Below are 17652 nucleotides of genomic sequence, written 5' to 3'. Positions count from 1 at the left end.
TTGGAGTATGTAGTATGTACAATATCATCACCTTTTTTGTAACATTGTTTTGAGCTTGTTTTGTAGACTTTATCCTTGAACCAAGAGGTGAGATAGTGATAGATAAACCTTCTTCAACATCTTCAACATCTTCAACTTTAATAAGAACTGGTCACCGAGCCCATAGTGGCGAAATAGAGTTAATACTGGTATTTCACCCTTCTTCTGAAGTAGTTCTTGGAACTCATACTCATAGCGCTTAGTTCCATATTCTTGAGATGGGGGTTCACTTTCACAGGTTTCTTCAGTCTTTGAGGTACTATTTTCACATGTATTCTCCCATATCACGTCTGCTTTGTACAATCAAGGGGTTGGTGTGTTGTTGTGGTATTTATTCAAATTATGTTCTTTTAGTGTTGTTGTGATTTATAGGACCTTTTCAGATGCTGGGTGACATGAATACAAAACCGGCATCGCTCTTCAACAAGTCATTTGATGATGTTTTCTGGCAACATGTTGCCTTATTTTGAAAAAGATTTGAATTGGCCGAACTACATTAATTGTTTTTGAATTTCTTTTTCACCCACACTAAATTTTTCTACCTAACTGTAGAGTGGATGACTTACCTTCTCTCTCGGAATATAGCCGATCTCTTTCAATTCACATCAATCTAATTTTTTTTTATTATGGAGTCTAAATTGCTTACATTCAATTGAACATTATATTCTTCACTGAGAATTACATCTAACAACTATATTGCAATATTATAAACATTTTTAGTAACATATGCGCCCATAAAGCAACATGGCAAACAATAAAATAGTAAGATGAGAGTGAGCTATCTATAATTTTTGGGAATAAATTCTTTACATGGATCTAAAAACATTAAAATAAAAAAATAGTGGTATAGACTCCAAAGCTTTAAAATAACTTAAGATAAATCTTCTCCACCAAGAACACTACACTTATAGAGAATACTGATCCGAAAAGTTGAAACTATAGTAGGAAAATACTAAATGTGAAAAAGAAAGAGAAAATTTAGATAAACGAACATCATGTCTACTGTTTAACTGCGTAAAGGGCATTCCCCCGCCCACCGGGCGGGGGTTATGCCTAGTATATATATATATATATATATATATATATATATATATATATATATATATTTTGGGGTTAGATGTAACTGAATTCTGACCTTAACATTTCAAACAGTAAAATTAAGGAATCTTATTTTTGAAAAAGAAAAAACACTATAGATCCAATAAGATAAATGTAGAGATCCATAGCTCTAAAAAAATATCTTTTTGAGGGGTTAGATGGAACTGGATCCTGACCTTAACGATGTTCAAGTCAAGGTCACGGATTCGATTCCATCTCACCCGCCAGAAAAAATAAAAGTCATACATAAAACAGTTATGACTCCATATTACATATTCCTTGAAGGTTCAATTGTGATTAGTTCTCGACACATTAACATTTGTAACAAAGTAGGATTCAACCTATCTTAAGCAACTAAAAGAACAAACATAATCTATAGACAAAGGGAAAAAAGCTAGATAAAAAAAAATTATGGCTTGAAAGAACATTTAAGGCCTATTTATAGCAATATGTGTGAGCTTCTTGTTGAAAACCCTAAGGTTTCTCATGAAATAGTCGCAAATATCTTCTTATTTTAAGAAAGATTAGATCTCTATGACAAATATGGTACATATATCACCATTTTTTACTAAATTTAATTTCTTTATCTTGCCGTTCAACATGTTTAGTCGTTTTACCTCAAAATTCTCTAAACAACGTTAAAGATCTCAAATTACTAAAATCAAGTAGATACAATCAAAATGACAAAATAGCTTTTATTAAACATCATTAGTTACATAGCTATCCTTAAATTTATGACACATAAATGTTGATAAATGATAAGATACTCTAAAATTAGACCCACTCCAGGACTTCGTAAAAATTAATTGTCTATCGAAAATGTAAAAGTCCTTCCTGAGAGAAAAGATGGAGAGTTGACTCTAAAATAGAGACCGTTGATTTCGTATATATCTGGAGTAGACACTCGTTAGTATTTGACAAATATGAATGTAGTATAAGGACATTTTTCTCACCAATTAAACACTGTCCCGCACCACTCCAAATTGAGAACCCTGCATTTACACTAGTACGTTTTATTTGAAGGTTACTTTGTATTCAGTCCCTACTTTGTGGCCAACTACCGATTTGACTCGCGTATTTGTCCAAGTAGAAAATTGAGCTCATGATATCATTTCTCGTGGCTAACTCTAGGTCCTCGATCCCTCATTCTGGATTCTCCATTATCCATTCTCTAATAAGTTTATACTTCTCTGCAGTACAATTTCATCGTCTCTACACTTGTCTTTATTTGATAGTATTCTCTTTTGCATACGACAAGTCTGATTCCTCTCCCTTTTGTTTCCTCTCTTCTTTCCTTGCTAGTTGAGATTAGCTTGATCAAGTGGTTCTAAATAACACTCCCTTTGAGTGGTTTGAATAGGAAGTGATGAAACCATTCCATTTGGGTGGCTTCAGCAAACAGTGATGAAAGAACACATAGCGGGCGGCTTCATTGCGAAAGCCATTCGGTTTTGGTGCTTCATACGAAACGTCGTTCTTGACGAAACTTCCCAAGTTGAGGGATTTCTACGCTGAAACCACTAGATTCCAATGGTTACATTTTATTCCACTTGATCGCCTTCAAATGGCATAAACACATCTGAAGAACCTATGAATCAAGGGTTTAAAGAAGAACGTGTTTGGCTAATTTAAATGTGTAGCTACTAGTTGAGAAGAGATGAGCATTTTCAGGAAATTAGAGAAGATGTTATTTAACTAAGAAGAGAGAAAATGAGAACTAGCAAAGAGAAAAAAAAAACTCGTAGGTAGAGTTTGTCGATTCGCTGAGACTTGATGCAAATTACCGAACTATACAATTAAGACAGGCAGTTCTGATTTTTAATAAGAAGCTCTTCACAAGGCAAGCTCCAAAGGAGATCTTTTTTTAGGAGTTAGATGCAACCGAATCTTGACCTTAACCCTTTAGAATTAAAAAATTAAGGTCACAAACTTTGGTTCCATATTACCAAAAAAGAGGATAAAACGTTGTAGCTCTTCACAAGGCAAGCTCGCAAAACCTCATAGCTACAAACCATATACCTTTCTATGGGGTTAGATTTTACTGAATCCTGACTTTAACATTTCAGATGGTATAATTAAGGTCACAGTACGATTATATCTTATCCACTGAAAAGGAAATATATTTTTATAGATCACAAAGAGATACTTGTAGAGACCCAAATTTTTAAATTTACTTTTCTGATCTTGGCGTTCAACATGTAAAGTTGTTGTACCTCAAAATCCACAAAACAACGTTAAAGATTTCAAGTTACTAAATCCAATAGGAATTATTAAAAATAGGTATTATTAATAGTAGATTCGATTAAACAAAGGAAATAATTTTTATTCAATATCATTGCTTATTAATTTCTTACATTTGTGAAACATGTTACAATTCAAACTCATGTTGTTACTTGAAATACAAAACTTTACAAACTAACATGAACTCAACTGTCGTCTAGAGATTTTACATCACACCTCCATGAAATATTTTGAGTGAATAGCTTCCAAACATGTAGTTTGAGGAGTTAGATCTAATCAGGGTTAAACTTAGGATTGTGAACCTTTAACTTATGAACTAAACTTCTAGCAAATGAACAAGAATTTCAAACGGCACCCACCATCCAACGCTCAAAGCGAGATCTGAAGCTCTGAAGGAGATCTTTTTGAGGGGTTAGATGGAATCGGATCTTGACCTTAACTTAAATTTTAAAGTTAAGGTCACAGATCCGATTCCATATTACCCAATAAAAATGATAAAAAGTTGCATCTTCACAAGGCAAACACGCGAAAATCTATAGCTCCAGAGGATATATATATATATATTTTGGGGTTAGATGTAACTGAATTCTGACCTTAACATTTCAAATGGAAAAATTAAGGAATCTTATTTTTGAAAAAGAAAAAACACTATAGATCCAATAAGATAAATGTAGAGATCCATAGCTCTAAAAAATATCTTTTTGAGGGGTTAGATGGAACTGGATCCTGACCTTAACGATGTTCAAGTCAAGGTCACGGATTCGATTCCATCTCACCCGGCGGAAAAAATAAAAGTCATACATAAAACAGTTATGACTCCATATTACATGTAAAGTTGTTGTACCTCAAAATCCACAAAATAACGTTAAAGATTTCAAATTACTAAATCCGATAGGAATTATTAAAAATAGGTATTATTAATAGTAGATTCGATTAAACAAAAGAAATAATTTTTATTCAATATCATTGCTTATTAATTTCTTACATTTGTGAAACATGTTACAATTCAAACTCATGTTGTTACTTGAAATACAAAACTTTACAAACTAACATGAACTCAACTGTCATCTAGAGATTTTACATCACACCTCCATGAAATATTCTGAGTGAATAGCCTCCAAACATGTAGTTTGAGGAGTTAGATCAAATGGGGGTTAATCTTAAGATTGTGAACCTTTAACTTATGAACTAAACTTCCAGCATAGTTAATGAACAAGAATTTCAAACGGCACCCACCATCCAACGGTCAAAGAGAGATCTGAAGCTCCGAATGAGATCTTTTTGAGGCGTTAGAGACTCTCAGATGAAAGCCGATTCCATCATTACTTACCTATTTATTCAAACTTTTCTTACGTGCCACATAAACCCTCTGTAAGGGAAAATGATAGAAAATGCTGCAAAATTACGCCTATTCTAGACCTAAATATGAAATAACGTTCATCACAAAATAAAAGTTCCATCGAGAGAGAGAAAGAGAGTTGACTCAGAATAAAGACCATTGATCTTGTATAGATCTGAAGCACACACTGATAAACATTTGACAAAAATATGAATGTAATATATGGAAACTTATCCACCAACTATGTTCCAAAATATCTCTCTATTGATAGACTTTTTCACTCGCAATGGACATCAGTACTAATTTAAGTCTGGAGTAGGTCTATTTAATAGTTACAATCGGTGGGTAAGTGATGATATTGGATAAAAGTTATTTTGTCTCGGTGTTTGATAGTATCTATTTGATTTGGTAATTTGAGATCTTTACCGATGTTTTGTGGAATTTGAGGTACAATAGCTAAACATTAATGACAAGATCGAAAAAGTAAATTTTGTCAAAAGTGGTGATATATGTGCTATACTTGTCATAAAGATGTAATCTTTTTTAAAATAAGATAGTCTTTGCGAGTATTTCATGAGAAGCATTAAGGTTTTCATCAACAAGCTCGACTAGATTGTTCTAAATAGGCCTTAAATGTTCTTTCAAGTCATAGCTTTTTTATCTAGTTCTATTGTTTCTTTCCTTTGTCTATAGATTATGTTTTCTGGTAGTAACATTCTCCCAAATTAAAATTTATCAGCCTATTCAACGTCATATTCTTAAGATATCTTGTCCGTATACCCCAAATTTGAGCAATTGTTGCAAAATAATAACCCTGTCAACTGAACTTCCGATTTCTCTAGAAAGTGGCTTATTCCTCTCTAACCAATTTCTCCATCAAATAATAAAAGGCCTGACAAAAGAGAAAATCTTTCATTGTGTGTGACTTGTCCAAGTCCCACAGATTGAGGAAGGAGACTAAAAGTGAAAGAAATTGGAGTAGGAGTTTGAACAACCGAGGTAGAGGCAATGTACTTCGAACATGGGGCCGAAGTCTAAAATGATATTCACATGTCTTAACCAAAGACCAAATACAAAATTGGATGTTCGATCCAATTTCCTCAATCTTTCTGTCACAACTTTAAGCAAAATATATCTTATTCTCTCTCGTTTTAGGTATCACAAGGAATTAGTCCCAAATACATAAACATTACTGATATTTAGCATCTGACAAGAGAATTATATTCTTTTAAAACTCAAAATAAAGTTGAATGAAATTTTTTAACAATTTGTAGACCAAATGGAAAATCCCTACTTGGTATGCTTCTGGTTTTTGATAATTAACCTATATTGTATTCTATTTTTATTATGTCTCAAGATATTTCTAATGTTGTTTAAATGGAAGAAACACGAACTCGATCAACAACTACAAACTCGATCAAACAACTACAAACTCGATCAAACAGTGATATTATAGATGAAAAAAATAACATATGTATGTAGTTCTTTAAGAAAAACACGAAATAAATTTATTGAAGAAAATAACAATATTTCGTGGTCGGCTAAGCAGAAAACTTTCTCGTAGTGGAGTGGCCACAATATTTGTGGCCAACCTCGTGGTCGACCAAGCAAAAAACTCTAGGAGGGTTTCATTGGAAATCCTCATCGACGGGTTTTAGGATTTTGCTTGAAACACTCGTCTTTCGTTTGAGACAAAGGGATGTTCTAGTGAAAGGTATTTATTCCCTCTGCTTGGAACAGCGAGGATTGAGAGATAAATAATGGTGGTGGTTGTTGAAGTTGATGGTTGGAGATGAGGAATAAGAAGAATTGTGTTGCTCGAAAACATTTGACAAAAGTCGCAATTTTTTCTGAAGTTTTGTACCCATATAATTTGACAAAATTTTTGTTTAAAGTTTTAGTCACAAAAATTTTATAATTTTTGAGTTTATAGACCAAAAATAGGGTCCTAATAGGAGATATAGTCCTCTATAATCCTAAAAAGGATTTCAAAACCTAAATAATAATTTAAATGGATATCTAGTCCTTTTGGTCTCATCTAGAGAGAAAACACAAATCCATATAATACATATTAAAGATTTAATACCTATATTAACCTTCTTTAATATCAAAACGTAATTTACATTCTAAACTGTTAAAGATATTTTTTCCATTTTTATCTCAACTTTCTCTCTCCAATCACGTTTAAATTGTAACTAACTACTATGTTGATAATATTTCGTAACTGAAATCCGGTAACTTTCCATCTCTCTCTCTAAAAACGAAATCTTCATTAAACATAAATTTCCATTGTTTAATATTCAATCAAGAGCTTTCATCAAAACCTCCATTGTTATTTAGGTTTTATACTGTTTATCTCTTTATTCTAGCCATTGTTATTCGGGTTTAAAATCTTATCTTTATTGCTTTATAGGTTAAAGATTCATATAGAATCGTTTAAAAGATCAAATCTTGATTTAGGTCTTTCTTTTCTTGTTTTTCATTTCAATAACTTTGAATCTGTTTTGCTGTAATCTTAACTACCTTCGAATGGAAGATTTATATTTTCTCTCTCTAAAACTTTCATAACTCTTTAAGATCTTTGATGTTTATTTCTTATTTAATGATTTGTTCAATGTTAGTATGTTATTTCTCCTTCCAATGTTCATTGTATATTTCTTCAGATCTACGTTAAATCCTCTTCTTTTTTTGTTTTTTTTGCAGATCAGAATCATCTGTCCGTACAGTTCTTGATCTTTGTGATTATCCACAATTATTCCTATAACAGAATATAAAGTACAGGTACTTTACGATAACTTTCCATGTTTTCTGATAAAATTTGCTAATAATGTCTTGATGTTTATCCTTTCTGATTCTTGTAACAGAATAAAAATTACAGTTACGTTACGATAAATTACCATACTTTCTGATACAATTTGCATACAATTCACGTAAGATGATCGTATTAATGATCAAAGGTTCGTAAAGTATGAAAAATTTATCCAACATTACACGTCCTTTTTTTACCAGAACAGTGGCCATGACAAGCATATAAAACTTCTCTTAACCTAATAAACAATTGTACTTTTCCATACATTATACATAATTTATTGATCTGTACCTGTTATTTATGATCCATCTCATTTGTTTTTTATTAAATGTTTCATTATTAATGTATGTAAATTTGATTATAATTTTTTTTAACTAATACATATGTTTTTTTTTCTTGTAGTAAACCAGCACTGATGGAATTTCTTACAGAATCATCACATAAACTATAGAAGTATAAATTACGATGACGAAGATTGTTTCTATGATCCTGTTTGGACAACGGAGTCTTACGTGAAGACTTACAAGGAACATATAAGCCCTGCCCCCAACTTCGATGAACCATGTACATTTAATGAAGAGTCAAAAACACTACCATGTTTGATTCGCAGTAAACCTGGAAGACCAAAGACAGTAAGGATCGAGAGCTCGGGCAACATTCTGACGGAGTTTGTTTTTAAGTTACATAGTCTACTATGTTCTTTTCATTTACAATAAAACACAGATTATTGTTCAATAAAATTTCCTTTCAGTCGTACAAAGGTTGTGTTATTTACTATACAGTATACATAATTTATGATAAATCACATACTTTATAACAAAAACACATGATTTCAGATTTACATTTCCTAATAAGTTACTATAATTTATGGTACATAATGGATAATCTAAGTATTCAATGGTACATAATGGATTCAATGGTACATTTCCTAACATGACATAAAAAACAAGTAATTTATGTCAGAAAATAATCTAAGTATTCAATGGTACATAATGGATGACACACACGCATATGATAAATTACGTTGTATACATGACAAATGATGGTTTCCTCGTCATAAATAACACATAATTTACGAACTTGTTTCATAATTTGTATTCGATGTGTGTTTATGTATGAGTAAAAAATGAAAGTTAAGTGAGAGAAAGTTGATATATATGTTTTGAATATTAACCCCCAAATCACGCTAATTGATCTCAGAAAATATACTCTTTCCAAATCTGAAAATTAAGTGAGAGAAAGTGATATATAGATTTGGTTTCCAAATCTGAAAGGATGAGAGAGAAAATCTGTTTTGGTAAATATTCGTTTTCCAAATCTGTTTTGAAAAATCTGTTTTGGAAAATATCCTTGATCCGTTACTTCCTATTAAATCTTTTCAGTTTGTAACTTAAATATCTCCCCCAAATCACGCCCCTAGGTTTGGGAAACTTTCCGGATTCATTCCGAAATTTAACAACCCCGGATTTTTTAGACGAGGGACATGGAGGGTGTTTATCAATAAAGTATGAGTTATTTATGTCCTTATTGTAAAAGGACTAAATGTCCATATTTTGGGAAGATTGGTCTATATACCTATTATGAAAATGATTTTGGTCCATATACCCATGGACTCAAAATTTTATTTGTTTTCCCAAATGGCCAGAGTTCTAAACTAACCCATGGTTAACCTCAAAGTGGTAAAGCTAAAATAGGGAGGGAAGTGGAGAATCATGACTCTCTCTCTCTCTCTCTTTTCATGGTAATTAGTAAATTCAAGCAAGGAGACCACCAACCAACTAATGAACAAAATCTATGAATTTGCTTCATTCTGTTTTATTACAGTTCTCTTAAGCCAGATTTCACACCAAAACTTTCTACCTCAACATTTTCTCTCTCTAACCTTCTGAAAGTCAAACAAGAGAGAGAGAGAGAGAGAGAGAGAACCCAGAAAGGATCAGCATCTGCATCAGCAGACCCTCCCTCCTTTCTCTCTCTCTCTCAAACATATATTTGTAGAAGAAACTCAACCCCATCTGCTATTCTCTGAATCAGATCATCTCTCTCTCTCTCTTCACCTCCTCCTCCTTCTCCCTCCCATTTAATTGGAACCTGAAACATAAAACCCATCTCCTTTCAATTTGGATCTCTGTCATTTCCTCTGCTGTTATTTTTTGTCCACCTCATGAATTCTAATGGCGGGACGAGTTCTGGAGGTGGATCTGGTGATTTATCTGCACAAAGAAAGAATTCTAAGAGACCCAAATGTAAAATTATCTTCTCCTTTAATCTTTTGATCTTCTTTTTTCAATTTTTTCTTTGTTTGATTCATCATAAGTAGATAACAAACATGGGTTGTTTCTTGAATTTATTTTCCTGGTTTTCATTTCTAATATCCTTTGAATGTTTAGAGATTAAGAATGCATATACCTTATGGAGACTAAGAATTCACCCCAAATCTTGAAATAGCTTTAATCTTATTTATATAATTTGTCGAACTACGAATTGAAAAGAAATTTTATAATTCATAGGGATGATGGTGAACTTCATCACTCATCTCTCTCTCTCATAGATCTAGGAGCTTCATTCCTCCAAAACCAACTTCTAACTCAATCTTCTAATGGTATCTATAGGAATTTGACTTACACCACAGTTTTCAAACTATTGGCGATCCTCGAATAAACTCATATTTGCTTTATTCATATGTTCTTCCAGATTCGAAGTTCACTCAGCAGGAGCTTCCAGCTTGCAAGCCGATTCTTACACCAAAATGGGTAAGTAAGCTTCAAGATTCTTACAGTTTTTCTGCAAATTTACGATGTTTCTCCCTTTGGGTATTTGATATGTTTGGTACAGGTGATCTCATCATTCATGCTCATCAGTGTAATCTTCATTCCTATTGGTGTTGCTTCATTGTTCGCTTCACAAAAGGTATGTTTTAGGCATAGGCTTAGAAAGTGCCGTGACAAGTCTTCGAAACCTTTCAATATCTAACATCGACTATTTTACTTCTTAATAGGTTGTGGAAATTGTCGATCGATATGAGACTGACTGCATACCAGAGGCTCAAAGAAATGATAAAATCAAGTTCATACAGACTGAAGAGAACAACAAAACCTGCAGCAGAAAAATAACAGTAAGCATCATCGCTGCAACATAATCTTCGTAAGGGGGTTAAACCCTTGTTTAAACAACTTACTTCCATGGTAAAACTGTGATTAATATGCTAAGATCCATCTGTAATGTAGGTGCCGAAGTATATGAAGGCTCCTATATATGTGTATTATCAACTTGATAACTTCTACCAGAATCATCGCAGGTATGCCTTCAACCTTTTGCTTTCATTTTCCACACACACACACACACACACATAACATGGAGCTCTAACCTCATCGCTCTCCGGATCTGACTCACTCTATCCTACTAATATGACTCCTTGAGCCTCCTTGCTTTTCGCTCCTGACAACCATGATAACTTTGTAACGCAGGTACGTCAAGAGTCGAAGTGATGCACAGTTAAGAAGCCCTGCCGGTGAGAATGATACAAGCACATGTGATCCTGAAGGTAAAAATGGTGGACTACCAATTGTGCCTTGTGGTCTCATTGCTTGGAGTCTTTTCAATGATACATACAGCTTCTCTCGGAACAATCAGCAATTGCAAGTAAACACTAAAGGTATTGCTTGGAAGAGTGATAGAGACAAGAAGTTTGGAGATGATGTCTTTCCTAAAAACTTCCAGAATCAAAATCCTATAGGTGGTGCAAAACTTAATGCAACTAAACCTGTAAGTTATTCAGTTTTCTCTCCTTAATGGAACAGAAAACTCAAACCAGATTTTGCAAGATTCGCGTTGATTTGTGGGGAATGATTTTTAAGAACTGATCTTGTTGAGATTAATTTTCTGCAACAGTTGAGTGAGCAGGAAAACCTAATTGTTTGGATGAGAACAGCAGCTTTACCAACGTTTAGGAAATTATACGGGAAAATAGAGGTGGATCTCCAAGCGAACGAGATTATACATGTGACATTACAGAATAACTACAACACGTACAGTTTCAGCGGGAAGAAGAAGCTCGTTCTTTCGACAACAAGCTGGCTTGGTGGGAAGAACGACTTTCTTGGAGTCGCCTATCTCACTGTTGGTGGGTTGTGTTTCTTTCTAGCCATGGTCTTCACTGTTATATACCTGGTCAAGCCAAGGTGAGAACTCTACAAAAAGCTTATAACAATGGAAATCTGCAAGTTCATAGTATCTAGTGTTTCTTTTTCTTACTCTTGGTGAATATAATGTTTCCTTGGTTTCCTTCTCTGCAGGCAACTCGGAGATCCTTCATATTTGTCATGGAATAGAACTCCTGCCGGACACTAAGAATTTGAACAGATTTCTTCAGATGACCAGCCTGGTTGCTTTCAGAATGGTGAATGTATTATTTGTATTGAGAGAGAGACATAAAAGATGAATGTATAATTTCAGAGATAAAATACCTATAATTTCATTTTTTGAATGTATAATGGTACAGGATTGATAGATCAATGATTAACTGTTTTTGTTGTTGCAACATACCGAAAAATACAATGTTGGTGCTCTTAATATTATAAAGTTCGTTGAAGCTGAGATGAATTGGTCATTTCGCCGCGTTCATAGTACTCTAAGCAAGATATTAGAAAGGTATGCACCTTCGGGATAGGATGGATCGATAGGATGATCACAAGCTGCTCCAGCTTGTCGTAAAACTGTGACTTTCCTACGAGCCATAGAAGCGGCACCCTGAAATGAAATGTGAGAGAGTAAGCCTTTTGTGAGCGACCCATGCTGCTAAATAAAGCAAACTAAAGTACTGTTATTCTAAAGATTTTGTGAGCGAACAACATTATAGATTACAAATAAAATAGTAGTAATAGCATGGCGCAAAATAGACTTGTGCGGAAATAGTTTCAAACCCCTGTGGCGGGGTTACAGACAGCTATGCTTGTCCAAATCATGGTTTTGGAGGATCTATCAAGTATCCACAAGTAAAGGTCAAACCTGTTGAAAGTTAGATTAGTGGTCTGTCTGGTAGGTAATTGGAGCTTCAGACGGGACACTGCCAAGAGGCAGATCACGTGGAAACTCTAATAGTCAATATAGTTTCTTAGAGAAACAAAGAGTAATTAGACCTCGGAAGAGGATACCATTTTCATAGTCAAATCCTTCTATTAATGGTTCGCAGGACAGAACAACTCTTTATTCCCATGCAAAGCTATGTGGAAAGTGAAGATGCCACGTGGGAGGCAATGGCATGCTTACAAGAGTTCCCCAGCCATAACAAACGGCAACTAACAAGATTTACGTGGGTGGGCGGGATTCTCTATACGCAAATACTACAGGAGTCTATAGTCCATACTTTATCAGTGTGAGGACACTCATCTTAGGCTTGGAGACAAGTTGTGCCCCTCAGGAGAACTTGCTAATTAGGCTATGCGGGAACTCCCATGAGAAACGAGATGCAACCCTAGACGACTATACAATTTTTTAAAAGCCCAAAGGTCACCGCTCGTGATTGTGTGATGGTGGGTTTTAGAATGATCAGAGGTATCAATTTACCCATAGAGGGTCTCTCCAATAAAACTTTCCATCATCTAAAAAACTCTTTTCAATACAACATGGAAACTAGGACTTGCCTGGATAGTTTTTAGGAAAGTTCCACTTTGTGTCATTGCCCCTGAGCACGAACAAGTCATTAGAAGACCACCTCTCTTTGTTACTTGCATAGCTAATGAGTTTAAATTTCTATACATTCCAGCTGCACTTTGTAAAACCTGGAGAGAAAATGAGCAGTCGAATTGTGTGTTAATCAAGTGAATCTCGTCTGATGGGAGTCAATAAGCAAAAATTTACCTTCTTAACAGAACTAGCTGTATCTATTTCAATCTAAGGTGACAAGTGAAATCATCAAAACTAGTTTTTGTTTCATATTTAAACCAGTTAACGCCAAAATGCAGCAATACCACTCTAATTTAAGAAAAGAAGTACCTTTCTTCTTGGTGCAAGTTTTGGCGGATCCAAGATGACTAGATCCCACGATTCATTCCTCGAAATAGCCCCCTTCATAAACTCAGATGCATCGTTTCTTAAAAAAGAAACTCTTCCTGGATCCAAATTGTTAAGTAGGACATTTTCATTTGCAAGCTCCAAAGCAGGCAGTGAGCTATCAATGCCTGACACATGATAATAAGATAACCGTTCAACCAAGGACACATTTAACAGTACCTGCCAATCATATTTTTCAGTTAAAGATATTACTATAGTAATCTAGTACCCCAAATGGGTCGGACACAAATATGAAAATGAACGAGCAATTATCTGCAAAAATATTTCAACCAATGTTCACATGAAACAAGGCAGTGGTAAAAAGGATACTTTAACATCCTCTTTGTTTGAACTCATGTACCATTTCAAGCAGGACTCTTACTTTCGTCATCATTCTCAGCCACATAATGTAATTTTTATGTGTGGCTTTCTTCTGGATTAGCGTAATGCCGTAATAGTTGGTGACTTGACAATGGATATTGGATCAGATATCCAAGGGAAATAACCGCTACATCATATGATTATATCGGAAAAAATTTATGAGGACATTAAATTTTTAAGATGTGGGTGAACGTTTTGAGGGAATTAGTTTAGAGAGGAAGATTTGGGGAGTGCAATTTGTGCCTTGTTGAGCCTCAATAATAACCTGCCACTCCACCATTCTTGTTGTACGGATCACGGGGAACAATCTTTCTCAACAATTTTACAAGCACGACAGCTTTCGCAGCCAATGTATTGTTATTCAAGACGTTATGGAGAAACATATTTAGCATAAAAATAATAGGTTTAGCATTCGATGTATTACCAATGACATTTGCAGCTCCACCAACTGCCGCATTTAGAGAAAATCCACCACTGTAACAGCAAACGTCAAGAACCTTCTGGCCGTCTGAAATGGATGATATGAATTGTCGGTTCTCACGCTGATCGGCATAAAATCCCGTCTTCTGGCCTTCCACTGAGATCGTGTATGAAATACCATTTTCCAGCACCTGGTGGAACGTAAGAATGTCATATTGATGAGGGCAGAGGACCCATGGAAAGAACAAACTCAGACTGACTTGCCTATTAAGACTCAGCTTCATTTCCTAAATTTATGAATTTGATGGACTATGGGTCAGGAGCAACCGATTCACCCACTTAAAAGGTCGCATAGTCTCTAAAAGATGGCAATGAATAAGTTAATATGAGTAGTTTGAGAAAAAAAGTGTACCTTCACATTTTCAAGAGAAGGAGATGGATTGGAGTCTAGGAGATCTTTTAAGTCCATTATTCCCTCTTCTTTTAAGATATCAGACGATGGTTTCCATTTGATATGATTAATTTCACCAATTCTACTGATATAAGATTCTATTTCTTGCTTGTACTTCTCAACCCAAGCAGCAGATGATGCTATCACAGCTAAATCTCCAAAAATATCAACGATTAAACCCGACAACCTGCGATTGACATTTAAACATTAAAAACTAAACAAGTAATCAGCAAGGAAAACGATTAGTTAACTGTAGACGAAAAACGTAAAGGAGGAAAACAATTAATGAACCATGAAGTGTTGATAATAATAATAATATATCTCCAGCCAGATAATTTTTTCCCCCACAAGATGGAAGCACGAAGCAGAACTTCATATGCTTGATAAATAGTGCATACAACAAGATGCCAAAGAATAAAATGTTCGAAAACACAAGCGTCGTATAAATCGAGGTGTTGAGGTGCAAGAGTGACAAAAAGTGTAGCGTAAGGGTTAATACCTATGTAACATGGACACTCTGTTTTAGTGAATTTTGGTCCGTCTTGACATGTACCTCATTCGTTATCATGGTAACTTTACTTGGTACTAGGTGCTCCCACCTATTGAGGGATTTGTATCTATATCTTGTATTTACTTGCACATAATCTTTTCAAGATTATAAATATGATTTTAGATTAATGGCTTTGGTGTAAAGAATTTTAACTATAAGTAAATGGCGTAATAACTAACAAAATAAGTGGATGATAGTAGTATCTCCATTTGGTCCTTTTCCAACTCATCGTGATAGGTATCCTTTATACTTCTCAAACACTGAGACACGTGAATGAATCTGTGCCAGACACAGATATATGTATTCATATCATAGGACAAAGGGTAGTAAAATACATAAAACTCAGGTACAGATCACTGAAGAAAACTCCATGTAAGCAACAACTCATAAGAACGTAGGAAATGTAGGTAAGAGGTTCTAAAGGATTGAGGAAGTCTGGAAAGAATGTGGATTCAAGATTTCAAGTCTTGAGAGTACAAATCCAAAGTAACCTACCCACCGGAAGACATCTCAGAATCGATAATTATGATTGATGAGAGAAGAGAACTAAGAATTTTAGGTTTTGCAATGCAAAGTAGACAAATGACTAGATAACGAAATATCAAGAACTCGTCATGTAACATATCATACATATGCATACACACACACACACACACACACATATATATATATATATATATATATATATATATATGTACAAACCAATATGGATTCATCACCTGTCCCCTTCACTATTTACAAGACGATAAGCATTTGTATGTTTTGACGGGAGCCCCAAATTTTTACGCAATTCAATAGCTGCATCAATCCTTGTTTCTAGCAGTTTATTTATGTTAAGTGCACAAGATGGATCTCTGCACCAAAAACAAGAAATAAATTTCGTAAACCAACAGTCTGAACCACTTAACGAAAAAGAAACTTAGAAAACATATACCTAGATGCCTCCTCTTCTAACTGCATTAATCTAACAGAGAACATAGAAACTGAATTATATAAGCCCCACCCAATGGGTGTTTCCGTTCCATCTGCCACAAGCACGATATCTCCTGTCTTGGGAGGTGGTTTACCAATTATTCGGTCAACAGCACCACTATAAACCATAGGACTTCCATCACGAAAGAGTTGTGTCTTCCCCTTTTTCAACACAACCTTTGCAACACCTAGACAACAAAAACAATCATTAACCATTTCGAAAACAGTTCATACACACTCTTCACACTACTATCAAGTGGGGTTAACTATCATGATAGCCTCTCATTACAATTTACAAGTATGATTATAAAGTGCAGACAGTTCTTTTAGTACTTGTATCAAATACTTGGGGGACAAAGAAAACTCAGTTCCCAAATTAACAAATTTTATAATATGGGTTTGAAGGATAAAGATAAGACTTGGAGAATGAATCACTATTTCATATCAATATGACTATTGGACAGTATAAACATCCATTTTTATAGCAATAAAGATTCCCATTTCCAGAATTAAAGTTGACCCATGCTTGAAAAATCTATAAAACTAACATATAAATGAAGTTTAATCATTTAAAAGATGATACTAAAAATACCCAAAATGCAGAGATATAGAGAGAGAGAGAGAGAGAGAGGGAGAGAGAGAGAGAGAGAGAGAGAGAGAGACCTTTGTGGGTAGTAGCAATTTCTTGAAGAGTGTTTGCTGAAGGAGAAGAGTGAAGAGAGATTGTTCTTAATAGACGAGCTGAAATCTGCATGGTTTCTTTCTGACCTTGTTAGCTCTTCAAGAGAGAGAGAGAGAGATGTTGGATTCTGTATATAAAACAACGGATAACGAGGTTTTCCTTGCGAGGCAAAACCATTTGTGGGACTGTCATAAACACAAGAGAAATGCTATATGTCCCTTTAGTGGAGTGGTTGAGTGGTTGGGCACCCCTCTTTAAGTCTGTGAGTTCGTGGGATCGAGTTTTGGTGGAAGTAATTTGACATTAAAATTTATTTGCAAGAAATGCTATATGGCCTGAAAACACACACTGAAAGCTGATGTGACGGACACTCATTGGACGAGCCCTACCGAGAAAGAAATGACCCGTCCAATTGGAGCCCGGCACATCTGCTTTCGGCCTATGCTCGAACCTCTATTTAGCATTCCCAAGTTCCAAAATTTCCATCTTGTCAAAACCTATTTATGCTCCTTTCACAAAAATAACTTTTTCTTTTACGTCACAATGGTTGAATGCAAATGCGATTTCTAGTTATTTCCGAAAATATTCATTTACGATTCAACCCGTTGTTCAACTTGTG

General features: G+C 34.7%; 2 protein-coding genes across 2 annotated transcripts; one reads left to right on the top strand and one right to left on the bottom strand.

Annotated features, from left to right (window-relative positions):
• Window positions 1-9127: 9127 nt before the first annotated feature.
• LOC147565306 (LEM3 (ligand-effect modulator 3) family protein / CDC50 family protein) lies at window positions 9128-12068 on the top strand. Its single transcript, XM_086651797.1, has 8 exons — window positions 9128-9772; window positions 10221-10279; window positions 10362-10436; window positions 10525-10641; window positions 10754-10824; window positions 10994-11291; window positions 11418-11707; window positions 11822-12068. Exons 1-8 carry the CDS (start codon window positions 9691-9693, stop codon window positions 11874-11876), a joined length of 1047 nt encoding a protein of 348 aa, XP_086507923.1. The 5' UTR covers window positions 9128-9690; the 3' UTR covers window positions 11877-12068.
• On the bottom strand, window positions 11976-17501 carry LOC147565305 (S-adenosyl-L-methionine-dependent methyltransferases superfamily protein). The gene is made up of 8 exons (XM_086651796.1): window positions 17015-17501; window positions 16314-16539; window positions 16099-16233; window positions 14791-15016; window positions 14383-14569; window positions 13521-13705; window positions 13169-13306; window positions 11976-12275 (listed from the first exon to the last, which is right to left on the bottom strand). Exons 1-8 carry the CDS (start codon window positions 17103-17105, stop codon window positions 12147-12149), a joined length of 1317 nt encoding a protein of 438 aa, XP_086507922.1. The 5' UTR covers window positions 17106-17501; the 3' UTR covers window positions 11976-12146.
• Window positions 17502-17652: the final 151 nt, after the last annotated feature.

The sequence above is a fragment of the Eschscholzia californica genome, unplaced genomic scaffold (genome assembly GCF_041429995.1).
Source record: "Eschscholzia californica isolate CP2 unplaced genomic scaffold, dmEscCali1.0.p SCAF_1, whole genome shotgun sequence".
In the NCBI taxonomy this organism is placed as follows: Eukaryota; Viridiplantae; Streptophyta; class Magnoliopsida; order Ranunculales; family Papaveraceae; genus Eschscholzia; species Eschscholzia californica.
Note: the sequence above shows the minus strand (reverse complement) of the source record. Positions and strands in the feature narration are given on the sequence as shown.

Excerpts from the sequence above, each read along its gene's own strand:
- LOC147565306 (XM_086651797.1), top strand. The coding sequence starts at position 9,691 with ATGAATTCTAATGGCGGGACGAGTTCTGGAGGTGGATCTGGTGATTTA. Across the intron at positions 10,825-10,993 it reads TTCTACCAGAATCATCGCAG|GTACGTCAAGAGTCGAAGTG; the intron begins GTATGCCTTCAA and ends TTTGTAACGCAG. Across the intron at positions 11,292-11,417 it reads AACTTAATGCAACTAAACCT|TTGAGTGAGCAGGAAAACCT; the intron begins GTAAGTTATTCA and ends TTTCTGCAACAG.
- LOC147565305 (XM_086651796.1), bottom strand. The coding sequence starts at position 17,105 with ATGCAGATTTCAGCTCGTCTATTAAGAACAATCTCTCTTCACTCTTCT. Across the intron at positions 14,570-14,790 it reads CTTCTCTTGAAAATGTGAAG|GTGCTGGAAAATGGTATTTC; the intron begins GTACACTTTTTT and ends ACGTTCCACCAG. Across the intron at positions 13,706-14,382 it reads TGGAGCTGCAAATGTCATTG|GCATTGATAGCTCACTGCCT; the intron begins GTAATACATCGA and ends ATCATGTGTCAG.